At 38.8% G+C, this 13,540-nt stretch overlaps 1 protein-coding gene across 3 annotated transcripts in view; it reads left to right on the plus strand.

Moving 5' to 3' along the window:
• PRKCI (protein kinase C iota) overlaps positions 1 to 4,745 on the plus strand; it is a 42,678-nt gene extending 37,933 nt beyond the window's left edge. For 2 of the 3 annotated variants that reach the window (XM_032225486.1, XM_032225488.1), the window contains 3 exons: positions 600 to 689; positions 1,424 to 1,539; positions 3,489 to 4,745. In XM_032225486.1, coding sequence (XP_032081377.1) covers positions 600 to 689; positions 1,424 to 1,539; positions 3,489 to 3,576 — 294 coding nt within the window. In that variant the 3' untranslated portion in view covers positions 3,577 to 4,745. Of the gene's footprint in view, positions 1 to 599; positions 690 to 1,423; positions 1,540 to 3,488 lie in introns of those variants that run through there. The other variant, XM_032225487.1, reaches the window with a different exon arrangement.
• Positions 4,746 to 13,540: the final 8,795 nt, after the last annotated feature.

The raw sequence follows: 13,540 nt of genomic DNA on the forward strand, positions 1-13,540 counted from the left end.
AAACAAACAAACACACAAATAAAAATGAGTGAAAAATGGGGTGTTTTTTGCTCATTTTTTTGGGGGGGGGCAGCTCCCAGGATCACTCTATAAGCCTCATAAAGGCTATACATGCCTTTTTTTGGGGGGGGACAAAAAACGTGCCTGTTTTTGTGAAAAACGTGCCTGTTTTTCTGAAAAACGGGCCATTTTGGGGAAGTCTGTAGAGTGCAAAAACTTTTTTTTTTAAATTGCCTCTTCAAAATCTTGATACTCCAAAATATATGGTAGCTAAAAATGCAAGTACAAAGATGGCATGGGGTAGCAGCTGTAAACTAACTGAATTTGCCTTTACTTTATAGGCTTATAATTGAGACATAACTTTAATCTGCAGTTAAACAATACAGATATTCCAGCTGTCATGCTTTGGCATAAAAATTATCAAAACATAAACTTGTCATTCAAGGCATTGTCTGTGTGAAAGAACATGATGCCACAGATTTGCTAAAAGTTAAATAGATGCAGTCATAGATAGTTGTGCAGGAGTCTTATGTATCTACTTCAAAGGTATTCATGTAGCTTTTATTATTCAGATATATGCTTTTTTTTTTCATTGCTAGGATCCGAAAGAACGTTTAGGATGCCACCCTCAAACAGGTTTTGCAGACATTCAAGGACATCCGTTTTTTCGTAATGTTGATTGGGATATGGTAAGCGTCTCTGTAAATATTGCATTTAAAAGCTTCAGGCACCACTAGTGGATCTTTGTAATCTGATTCAATCAGTCAGTTTCTAATACTGATAGGACAAAGTTGTTAAACGCTTTGAGATTTCCCCATATAATTGCCTTTTGTAGAACTCCGAAAGATTCATGTAAATCTTTTATGTAAGAATCTGAGGTAACAATAAATTCAGGGGGAGGAATTTGGTATGTGAGGTTGCTTAGATTTTTAAAAGAATTTTAAAAATACTGTCTTTTTAAACACTGAATAAGGTAACTCTGACAAAAGATTAACACCATTTAGCTCAAAATCATTTCTGAAATCTCTGCCCTATATAATTCTGGCATTGAGAATAAGGAAAAAGCCAGGAGATCTTCTGCTATCAGAAGCATGATCCCTTCTATAAACAAGGAAGGAAAATACCATGTTTTCTGAAAATGTTGGAAAAGATTCTTTCTTCTGGAATTTCTACTTCTCTAAATTAAGACCTATGGATTCTGCAGTGTATTGCTTATTTGCATAATTCAAAAGCACAATCAAATTGAAAATTCAGTCCAAATCAGAGATTTTGTAATAATATACTAAGTAAGAATCTGAGTTAAATTTGTGAGGCAGTCAAGGAAACTGTAACATTAAAAATCAGATAAAACTTCAGTGATCTTGGAAATATTATCCATTATTTATAAAAAGCTATATTTTAATGCTGAACACTTTATTCCTAGATGGAACAAAAACAGGTTGTTCCTCCATTTAAACCACATATTTCTGGAGAATTTGGTCTGGATAACTTTGATTCTCAGTTTACCAATGAACCTGTACAACTGACACCTGACGACGAGTAAGTAAACGATTTCCGAAGTTAATATACCCAGTTTTCCTAAAAAAAAAAAAAAAAGACCTCTCCAGATAATAAGCTCAATCGGGCTTTTGAGTGCATGTGCTAAAATAAGCCCTCCACGAAAATAAGACCTCCCCGAAAATATTGCAACACAGCAGCAGCCATGAGGTGACCATGCTTGCCTCCTGCACTCAAAAATAATAAGACCTCCCCAAAAAGGAGGCCAAGCGCTTATTTCAGGGATCAAAAGAAAATAAGACCCTATCTTTCAGTATCAGAAAAATACTCTTGTAAGCCTTGCAGTTGTCATGAAACCATGTTCTGTGGAGTGTAAGAGAGCTATGTATAAACTTCATGCTCATGTTTGAATGTTGGTTGCTTAATGTGGAGGCAGATATCGTCTCTAGCTTACACGTATTTTGATGATAAAAAAACATAGAAAATTCATGACAGAAAAAGACCTAGTGGTCCATTGCGTCTGCCTTTTGAGTTTATTTGGATTTTAGTTCTTTTTTCTTTCTTATTTTTATATATTATCAATTTTATTTATTTATTTTTGTTGGATGATGGACATGTGTTCATCCCAAGCAATTTTAAACTTGGTTACTGACGATTGACCCACTATCTCCGCTGGAAGTTGGTTTCAAATTTCCACTACTCTCTGTGAAGTCACACTTTCTAACATTACTTTTCAACTTCCTGTCCATTTGAAGTTGCACCCTCATGTTCTTGATATGATTGACCAATTAGAAGCAGGATATTTAACTTAATAGATCCATGGTCTGATTGAACATGGACTTGGATTGTTCCCCAGAAATGACTTTCTTAATGTAAAGAATAGAAAGGCTGGCGGTAGATTGGAAAATAAAAGTCTTAGTTACATTAACTTCTGCAATTCAAGGTCAGGGGGGCCAATTTAATGGTTTGGTCCTGTATTGATAATTCAGTGTAGGAGACTGATATAGGTAGTCCAAAATTATCTGACATCACTTCATGAAATCTTTGGATTGAGGATTAGCAAGTTACTTCATGATTCTAGCTGAAGATGCCACAGATTGATGTACAGGAATCTTTTAACAGTTAACACCTGGTTAGAACTAGATAAGGGTCACTTGTGGCTACATAATGATTCTAAACTGATGCCTCTTTAACTCCTCCTCTTTAACTCCTTCCCTTGGTTCTACCAGTCCTCCTACACTTATTATTGAGATTCACGCCAACAGGATGGAGGTGAATCTCAATTAAAAACAAAACAGCCTATATAGTCTATATTTCTGCAGGCACATGTGCTGCAGAATGATGAAATGTTTAGGTACACATGTCCATTCACAGATTTTTCTATCTGAGTCCATCCCTGTAAACAATGGGCAAGTTTTACTTCTTCTAGAGTTCATTATTTATGATTCATGGAGAGAAGAGTACCTGAGGACTATGCATATTAGACATTTAAGATCCTTGATTTAATGGCCATAATTGAGCCCATAATTACAGTTGTAAGTTGTGCTGGTTGTTAAGTGAGTCACCACATGGCCTAACCCTAACCTTTACTACCTTTTTATGATAGTTGTTAAGCGGATACAGCAGTTGTAAAGCAAAATTTGCAAAGGATGGTCATGATTGTTGCGTGAATCCATGGTCTGCAATGGGTAGGTTTTTCTAGAAACAGGAAGTAAATGCCAGTTTATGGCCAAAAAAGATCATAAATCATAGTCATGTGACTCCAAGACAGGGAAACTGGCTCTAAAGTTGGCCCGGTTACAGAGCACTCCAAATGCAGTCATGTGACTATGAGGGAGTGGCTTTGGAATGTCAAATCTCAATCATAAGTAGTCCTGGGGAGGTCCATTGTAATTTCGGTTGCTAAGCAACCAGTTTTAAGATGAGGACTACTACTATACTTTAATTTTGGAATAGAAATTTAATTTTGGTATTGTTGCTCATATTTTCAGTGATATTGTAAAGAAGATTGATCAGTCCGAGTTTGAAGGATTTGAATATATCAATCCCCTCCTGATGTCAGCCGAAGAATGTGTCTGATCTCCTACGCGCAGCCTGTGCCATCTTTTTTATAAATGTTTTGCCTGCATGGGTGAAAAATGTTTCTGTTGGGAAGCAGTGGATCCAATGCGTTTGTCATCTGGCATGAACTTTATCATAACGCATCATTAACTTGCTATGAGCAGAATACTTTTTCATTGATATAAAAGGAAACAAAAGAATAGTAACAATCACACCAAAATTGGAGTCTAAGACACGGTAATTGTTCTGGCCAGACGTTATCTAATATGAAATAAAAGATTTTGCCAGATGTTCTGCTTCACATGTAAAGTTAGTTTGTGTTTTATAGATTTGCTGTTGTATTAAGTGATGTTTAGCAAATTGTATATAAAGCGTGGTTTTTCTGACAACTCGGTTTAGAGATAGTAAGACTGCACTGTTTTTTCCCTCCCTCCATCTTTACTTATTTTTACTGACTGCTTTGTCCAAATTAAGCTACCAAATTAATTTTGAAAACACTTTTAATTAAAAACAAATTGCAAAATAAGAAGTATCCCCACACTGAATGTACTAAATGTTATGTCCGCACAAGATAGGAGCTTTTATACAGATAGTATAAAAGGCTGCTCTCATTTTGTAAACGTTCTGAACTTACTGTGAATTGACTTCATTATTGAGACCCCATTGAATTCTTTGGGATGTGCTTCTCTCTTTAATGGTCCTATAATTACCCTCTTGCGGCAATTGTGACTTTGAAACATCATATGTATACTTATTATCTGTATCCCTTAAGAATTATGAATGAAGCCTTCATTCTGCAGACTATGTGAAAGTGATACAGCATTTCCTGCGATAGTGATAGAACCATGGATAGTAGATGCAATGACATTAACGGTTCTATTTATAAAAAAGAATTTTCTTATTAATCACATGTACTTCATTGCTTTTAATGTTTAGTGAAATCCCTTGATAACTTATGCTATATAAATGAGTGCCTTCCTCAGCTTTTTGATTACTATATAGTATAAAGCTAATTTAAGCAAAAAAATAATAATCAGTTGTTGGGTCTTTTTGAGGAGAAATAAGTAGATGATGTTCCAAAAGTAGGTCTAAGGCGGCTATCTCATCATATTAATGGGGACCGTAATTTATTTACACAATGCTTTTAACAAGCTGGTGTACTATGTATAAAACAAAAAAAGATGTTGAGACTTCGGGAAAAAATGCAAAGAAAAGCAACTAGGATGATTAAGGGCCTGGAGACAAAAACATGAAGAATAGTTGAATAGGAATTGGGTATGGTCAGTCTAGAGAAAAGAAGGACCAGGAGAGACATGATAGCAGTGTTCCAATATTTGAGGGGCTGCCACAAGGAAAGGGGGGGTTTCAACATTTTCCAAAGGACCAGAGGGCAAGACAAGAAACAGTGGAAGGAAATCAATCGGGGAGAATTAAGGAGAAACTTCCTAACAGTGAGGACAATTAACCAGTGGGATGGCTTGCCTCCAGAAGTTGTAGGTGCTTCATCACTAGAGGTTTTTAACAAAAGACTGGACAGACACCTGTCTAAAATGCTATAGGTTCTCCTGCTTGAGCAAGGGATTAGACTAGAAGATCTCCAAGATTCCTTCCAGCTCCGTTCTGATTGATATATCATGTTTACCATTATGATATGCTATGAATCAGGAGGAGCAATGAGAGATAAAGGGGGCACCCACATAGCCACATCAGCCAAATCAGTCTGGCAGTCAATGGGGTGACAGATTTCCCAGTTAACTCCTACAAGTCCAGATTACTCTTTTTGCTACTATGGTGTTTATTGAACTTCAATGCATTGGGGAAAATTTGTTTATTTGAATAATATGAATTATTTTGTATTATTCAAATAAAAACACTAATTGATTCTTGTACTTTCATTATAATGCTAACAAGTGGTGTCATACTCAGGGTACATTTAAACATCTTTTTAGTCCTGGCAAATTTTAGATCTGGTAAGTGATCTTTAGTTAATCTTTTGAGGGGGACAGCAATTATTTCTGTGGCATAAACTTAAATGCTTTACTCCTTCCCTCTTCCTTTTCAGATTTCTTCATTACAGCAAATAAAATTAGGCAACTTACAATGGGCTCGTTACAAAATGGTTTTCTTACCAGAAGTACTTTGTCTGACTCGCACAAGTCTAGAATAAAATTTTAACATTCAAGAATTCTAAGCACAAAATTGATGCATTTACAGACAGAATTGCTTCTATTCCCTCCTGTAAATGTGTCTATCTGTCTGTCTGTCTGTGTACATGTGTAGCGTATATTTCATTTTGTGACGTCAACTTTAACGAAGATTTGAATATTAAAACAGATGTATTTTGAGGGGTTTTTTCATATTTGTTTCAGGTAAATGCCATGATATTAAAGTGTTAATTTTTAAACCTTTTTATTAAAATGTAGAAGCTATTTTAAAACAATTGAACTAGGAATTCAGATATGGACAAGTTAATGCTGCATGATGGGATGTAACGGTTGGTTTTGTATAAAAATTGTGTTGGTGGATGTTTTCACTCAACTTGTTCTGTTCTGTTGTGAGTTTCCTTCTTTTGTTGCCTTTGATATTTGTGTAACCATCTCCTGAAATTTCTACATACTTTTTAAACTGTCATTTTTAAGTTTCAAAATAAAAAAAAGCAGGGCTTTTGTTTATATCCTGTGTTGCAATTCGTCCTGCTCTTTTTCTCAAACACCCTTGGAATGACTACATTTGCTATTTTTCATGTAAGAGTGGTATAAACACTGTCTTTTGCTTACAGTTAATTCTGCTTTCTCTGGCAAGAAGCAGACAGTGATGTGTATTGCTCTGGAATGCAGACAAGATAATCAACCACTTCAGAGTAATCCCATCCATGTCTCCTAATCAGTAACAAAAAAACAGCATACTGTAGGTATCCTCACTAGCACTTACATTTTTTTGGTTTTTCCTGGTTCTTCAATAGTGCAGCAACCTTTTTCAGGGAGCTACCCAAACTGCGAAGGACTTTTTGTTGACAGAAAGTCCATTGTAATGTAGGATATGATGCAGCGCGAACCTCAATGGGCCAACCTAATAGTTAAAGCCCCACCTAACTAAGATAAGCAGAGAACACATGCTTACTCACAGCTACATTCCTTCATTAGGCAGAGGAGTAAACAACGATAAGTTGGGTGGTTGTGTGTGACACCAGTGCAGGATATAAATTACTTCCAATGCTATATTCTTTGGTTGGTTGAAGCTGTGGGTCCCATATTTCTTTCATTAATTAACAACAGCCTTATGTGAAGGTTAACTTTGTTCCAAGTACTGTTTTAGCACTTGAGTTTTATGTTTTGGGGGCAGGGGGAGGACTTAGAAAGTGCCAATAGCAAATCTGCTGCTTGTTCCCCTAGGGATACTATGAAGCTCGCCAACACCATACAGAGCTTTCATACTGACAACTAATGTGTTAAAGTATGCTTCATTAAGAGAAAGGGTGCATGCTACATCACTTGTGGTGGTGTGTGAGAATTTTATTTTATACTGAAGTGAGAACTATGCACCAAGAAAAAAAGAATACAGGACCGAGAAGTACGTAATAAAATGCCTATGCATTAGCCACTAAAAACGGAATACAAGATTTAAGTAGACCTCGATTGCAGGATGGGGAACATAAGCTGTGCACAATTGATCTCCGAAAAGGAATTTTGTGACCCTTGAAAAGAGGTGGACTTTTAAGAAAACTGGGAAAACTGAATTTAGGCTGGGTTGTAAGTCTAAGGAAAACAGTTGAGTGATTCATAACTCTTCATTATCTCCACTAAAGCTTTTCAGGTATTACTTGGGGGGGGGGGGAGAATTTACAAAATGCAGCAAGTAAGATCCTATGTCAGGGGTTAGCAATCTTAAACATTCAAAGAGCCATTTCGACCCGTTTCCCACAGAAAACACCGGGAGCCACAGAACCCTTCCCGTGCCTGACTATTTCCTGAGCAGCCACAGAACTAGCATATATAGTTGAATTAAACATTCTGTTTTCTTCTGAAACTTTTCTTGGATTTATCCATGGTTGGCCTACCGGGGGTCGAAAAACTCAATAAATCGTGTGCCGGCAAGTATCACACATTGGCGGCTGTGATGCATATTTTGAGCGACAGAGCCACAGCAGAGATGAAAGAGCCATATGGGGCTCCAGAGCCATGGATTGCTCTGACCCCTGTCCTGTTATTTTATGGCAATGATGATAATTCTGTGATAAGCTATTGATTCCGACTAAAGATGCAACTATTAATCATTTAACTCACAAACTTTCAAAGTTTTTGTGTGAGAGGGCTCTCCTTTGAGGCCATTCCTTCTGATTGACGTCTACTATATGCCTATCTTTAAATTTGGTAAGCTATTAATAGTAGCGAGATGAAAATTGCTTTGTATGGTTGCTGTAACTATTTGCAAACACGTAATGCTAATTCTTGGTAACCATACTGTTAACAATAGGTAAAATTTAGAATAACTTTCCTTTCTTAATAATAAGGTCAGGTTTTAGTTAAGAATTTGCAAGGAAACAGAGGAGGAAGAAGTGATAACAAAGGGACACTAAGAATTTCACTTGGAAAGAGGTCTGATTTTTATATTCATAGGCCTTTCTGTTCATAGGTTTTTGAAGCTCAATGTTCAGAAATTGCTTTAAAGACACATTCAGTAAAAGGTTCATCTGAGGGATTATCTAGGTGGGGATTAACAATATATTTGAGCGTTAGAATTTCAACACCCATCTCCTAGGAACTGATGAAGGATCATTGGTTATAAATACTGAATAAATAAAATCAGAAATCGTTTTTGAGCAGTTGCAAGCTATTCTTTTTATAAATCAAACCAGTTTTCATAGATTATGGATTTTTTAGAAGGCACTTTTCTTTCCGCCGTCGTGTTTTAATTATGTAGTGGGTTAATGTAGGAAATCACATCTCTTGTATGACAGATGTTTACAATGGGCATGAAAAATTAATTCATAAAACAGTGTGATAAAATTCGGAATCCATTTTAGCAGTTTGAAAAACAGGCTTGGTGTGTGCCTTAACCAGTTTGACAGGAAGGTTATTTTTAATTTTTTGTACAACCCTAGTCAACACCTTTCTTTCAACGTGAAGCAATTTGGGAGGGCAATTTTCACTTGGGTATTAAAAATGCAGATCAGTTGTCTCGCTTTTCCCTTCATGTGTGGGTGAGAGAGACATCACCTATCAGGAACCACATAAAAAAATGTGAAAGGTGAGCTATAAAGAGACCTTAAAATTGCACCGTGGAATTTTCACACTGCCACACAGAAGGCTCCTTAAAAGAACTTGTTACATTTATTTTATCTTGTATGAGAACTCAGAGCTTTACAACTTTGCTAGCAATCTTGTGGACATAATGAAAGTCGTGGATTTGGCGTTCTTATTATATAAATTACATTGCTTCCACCATTTCCTTTGCTCCTTCCCAGTCTAAATTTCTTAAAATTGAGCTCGCCACCCAAGGCTCATAAGAGAGGAAGTTGGATTTTTTTTTTTAAATAGGACCTAATAAAGATGGCTCTCAAATCATGACCACAAATGAGACCAAAATTTCCAGTGCTAAATGTTGTTAAATGAGCTTCGTCCCATTTTACAACCTTTCTTGACGCAGTTGTTAAGTTAGTAAGATGGTTGTTAAATGAATCTGCCTTCCCCATTGACTTCACTTGTTAGAAGGTTGCAAAGGGTGATCACATGACCCCAGGACACTGCAACCGTTGTAAATATGAGGCAGTTCCCAAGCATCTGAATTCTGATCATGTGACCATGAGGATAGAAGACTTAAAGGCTTTAAACATTGCATGGGAAAACACTGGAGTTCTTGCCCCAAACAGAAAATTCTGGAGATCCCTTACTGCCTGATACATTACCATAGCATGGGAGGATGTGATGCTAATGGGAATGCTGCAATGGTCATGTGTGAACAATGGTCATAACTCTTTTTTTTCTACAGAGGCTCACTAAACCAATGATTTTATTTGAGCACTATCCATAAAAACACATTTGGTTCTGACTGGGTTACAGATAGTCCTCAAATACAACCAGATTCATTATTCAGCGAGATTTATTATTCAGCTGCCTCTTGCTAGTTATTTACTTTGCAAGAAATAGTCTGTATTTCTCTCCCATTCCTATTGGAATTTATTTTCGATTGTTTCTTAGGCAGTTCTCTGACCTCTTACCAAGTAATCTGAATCTCCTGTTAGATCAATTCAGTTGACAATCACACTCCTAACTTGGGTTCCGAATAGCATATTATCCATAATACATATATATTAGCCCTAATATTCCACCATATTGTCTGTTTGCTTTGACTGTAGTCTGTGTGATTCATGAACCTAGCCATTGTGATTTGAAAGCAGTGTTTTATCGCTGAGCAAATAGTCTGTGTGGGAATTCAACTTTGCAAGCAGTGGCTTTTTGCACTGAAAAAATCTATCATCAGGGCCAATCGAAACAAGTAGCTAGCAGAGCATTATGTGTCCTTTTCTTGAATGACTTAGTTTGCATATTACTATTTAACATGCCCCTTATTAGTACAACTGGAATTTTTAGAGCTTTCATCACTTTCTTCCTCTTTCCATTCAGCTTGCTTTCTGTTCACAATGAATGAGAGACCATACACCCTACACATGATTCACCCCCCCTCTCTCTCTATCCATCTCTCCATCTATGTATATGTACTGTATATGTATATCAGTAATCATAATTGGGGTCGCGATGGGTGACACACAACTTTGCAACTAACAACAAATTATAATTATGGTAAATTACTATTGTATATTTATATTACTATTGTACATATATATTTGTAACATTAAGCATACATTATAAATATATAAATATATGTTATCTGTGTGTGTGTGTGCGCGCACGTATAAATTATACACCCAATGTCAATGTTTCTCTGTAGTATCCGCTACCCAAAAACTCCTTATGTTTTACTCAGCAAATCATGGCTGTGCAAATTGTGATTAATCACAATTGTTTCAATTTTTGAATGATTTTAATGTGTCCTTAACAACTTGTTTGCACCAGTAGAGTTATTCCAGCACAGTATAGTGTTGTAATATAGCTCCTTGTCTAGGTGTGGGTCACCCATGGTCCAGTTTGTACCAGGGCATACAGAGCCACGTTGAACCACACAGGAGAAAACAAACTCCTAAAACCCCATAACATCCTGATAGTTCATAACATAACATCCTGAGATGTGCCCTACCAATGACGTCCAGGATTTGACCATATATAGACAGAACTTCCCTGAGCAGTAGATTAGAAATTGTACTTTTACAGGCTGTTTTTAACCACATGCTATTGCTCCTCCTGCCTTTGTCCTATCTCAATAAAAGGGGCTACCAGACCCCCAATCTGGGTCGCTCCATCCCAAGAAAGGTTGTGTCCTGTCTTTTCTCAATATTGGCCTCATGGACGAACCACGGGAATGTTACAGTATAGTCATTTTGTTTTCAGTGAGTCTTGTAAACAGGCATTATTGAATTCATTGCAAATGCATTTTTTTCAAATTCAAATGTGTTGCCTCTCTCTTCCCTTTGTTTTCACCTTTACCAGAATTTAGAGGACTTGATCCTTAAATCAAAGATTTGGTATTTTTTGCTTAGGGTGCACTGCATATTGTTTTAATCATCCTGCCTTAGTAATTTAGACAGGGGTGAAATTCAGCATGTTCCGACAGGTTCTAGAGAACTGGTAGTGGGAATTTTGAGTAGCTCGGAGAACTGGCAAATACCATCTTTGGCTGGCCCTGGGGTGGGAATGGAGATTTTGCAGTATCCTTCTCCCAGGAGTGGGGATGGAATGGGGATTTTGCAGTATCCTTCCCCTGCCATGCCCACCAAGCCATACCCACAGAACCGGTAGTAAAAAAAAATGAATTTCACCCCTGAATTGAGACTGTTTTACCCATGAAGGTAGCTGGGTAACTTTGGGCCAGTCACTCTCAGTCCAAAAAGAAGGAAAGGACAAACCACTTCTAAAAACAGTTTCCCAAGAAAACTAGTAGTCACTGAGACTCAAAACTGACTTGAAAGTGCACACACTTATTGTGCATTTCCTGAAATGTATGTGTACCCGTAACTGGATTATATATTTAATTGTGATTGGAGGCTACCCAGATGTTTGAGAAATATACAGGAAGTTTCATTAAAGGAAAGGAAACTGGTTAACGACGACTCCTCCCCGCATTAAAAAAAAGTCTTGCCAAATAAACTTTATCTGATTCTAACAGCTGTGATGGAAAGCAATACTGTAAGATGAAAAAAAAAAAACTTGTTACTTGTAAGCTTCAGCTTTATAGTCAGAATATATGTAGAAGTTAAAGCATGGTTTCTCAATCTCAGCTTCTTTAAGATATGTGGACTTCCCAGGCTAGTTGCTAAGGTTTATAAACTCTGGGTTCAAGGGTTGATTGCAAGCTACATAAGAAAAAAAAATAGAATGGGAGTTTTTACCAGACACCCTAAAACCACACATCAAGACAGTTTTATCAATATAAATTGCCCATCGAGTGACACCAGACTCACATCGCAATTCAGAGGGAAGTCGGATATTTTTGGGTAATGGAAGTGGGAGGGGGGAAGACGTCATTTGGATTTTCTGCTTTAAGCAATTCATTGCACGAAAGCTTTGCTTTCGAAATGGCAGTAGAGAGTCTGGTTTTTCCCAATCAGGTGAACTCCAGATGTGCCAGAACTGCAACTCCCAGAATCCCTAGCCAGGAATTTGCATTTAGACTCCCATTGCTGGAATAATCAACCCCACTAAGACAAGATGCCATGATTCTGGATTAGGACCAAGATTTGGAAATCCTGGGCTCTAAAGTCCTGGAAAATCTGGAGGCAGCTAGTTTCTGGTCCAGGGGTCCCCAAACTTGGCAACTTTAAGACTTGTGAATTTCAACTCCCAGAATTCTCCAGCCAGAAGTCCACAAGACTTAAAGTTGCCAAGTTTGAAGACAGCTGCTCTGGTCCATAAATACCACATAAGACCAGTCTGCCCACCCCTCCTATCCTCCGCCATTCTTTTATTGTGAACTCGATTTTCACACACAAACCCCAAATGGAGCATCCTGCGAAAACTGTGGCACCCTCGCCCTGCGGCTTGCTCTTCTGAAACAACCCCAAGAGGAAAGCAAAGAGAGGCTGTCTACTCATAAACACGCTGTGTGGTTTGGGGGAGACAAGGGAGGACGACAAGGTTCGAGGCAGCGGAAAGATGAGAATTTCCACCTTAGATCATATGTCCCTATATATCTTGCGGGATAGGAAGTGGCTGCCTTACAGTACTCCTCCCCCCCCCACCTCCCTGGTAAGCCTACAGCCTGGGATTTCCCGGTGGTCTCCTCTCCCACAGAACTGACTAGGTGGCTCAGTAGGTAAGACGCTGAGCTTGTCGATTAGAAAGGTCAGCGGGTTCGAACCCCTAGTACAGGTTTCCTGCGTGAACGTGGGGGGGTGTGTGTTGGACTAGATGACCTCCAAAGGTCCCTTCCAACCCTGTTAAGTTTAAGAGCCTGGCGCGAACAGAGCCGGCTCAGGCTTTTTGAGGTCAGCCAAGGTCGGCTCGGGATCACGTACCATGCCAGGGCGGGGGAGACGCCGGGGGAGTCACGTGGCTCTCGAGGCACCGCACCTGAACCGGGTTGAGGAAATCTAACGGCCTCTTTCGCTTCCCCCCCCCATCGCCCATCCACCCCCATCCATGATCTTGGTTTGGCCCACCCGTGCATGGAGTCCAGCCGAGCGGCGTTCCAACGGCGTCGCAGACGAGGGTTTCCCTCGCTCGCCTCCCCCCTCCTCCTCCCCCAAGGCGGGGGAGGCAGGATGACGTCTCTTGGCAGACACACACGCGCCGCAGCGCAGCGCCGGCGCCGCCTGGCCCAGACAGGGGCGGGGCTTGGCGGGACGCGCGAGCCGGGCGGATTCCTTGCC

The sequence above is a fragment of the Thamnophis elegans genome, chromosome 10 (assembly GCF_009769535.1).
Source record: "Thamnophis elegans isolate rThaEle1 chromosome 10, rThaEle1.pri, whole genome shotgun sequence".
NCBI lineage: Eukaryota > Metazoa > Chordata > Lepidosauria > Squamata > Colubridae > Thamnophis > Thamnophis elegans.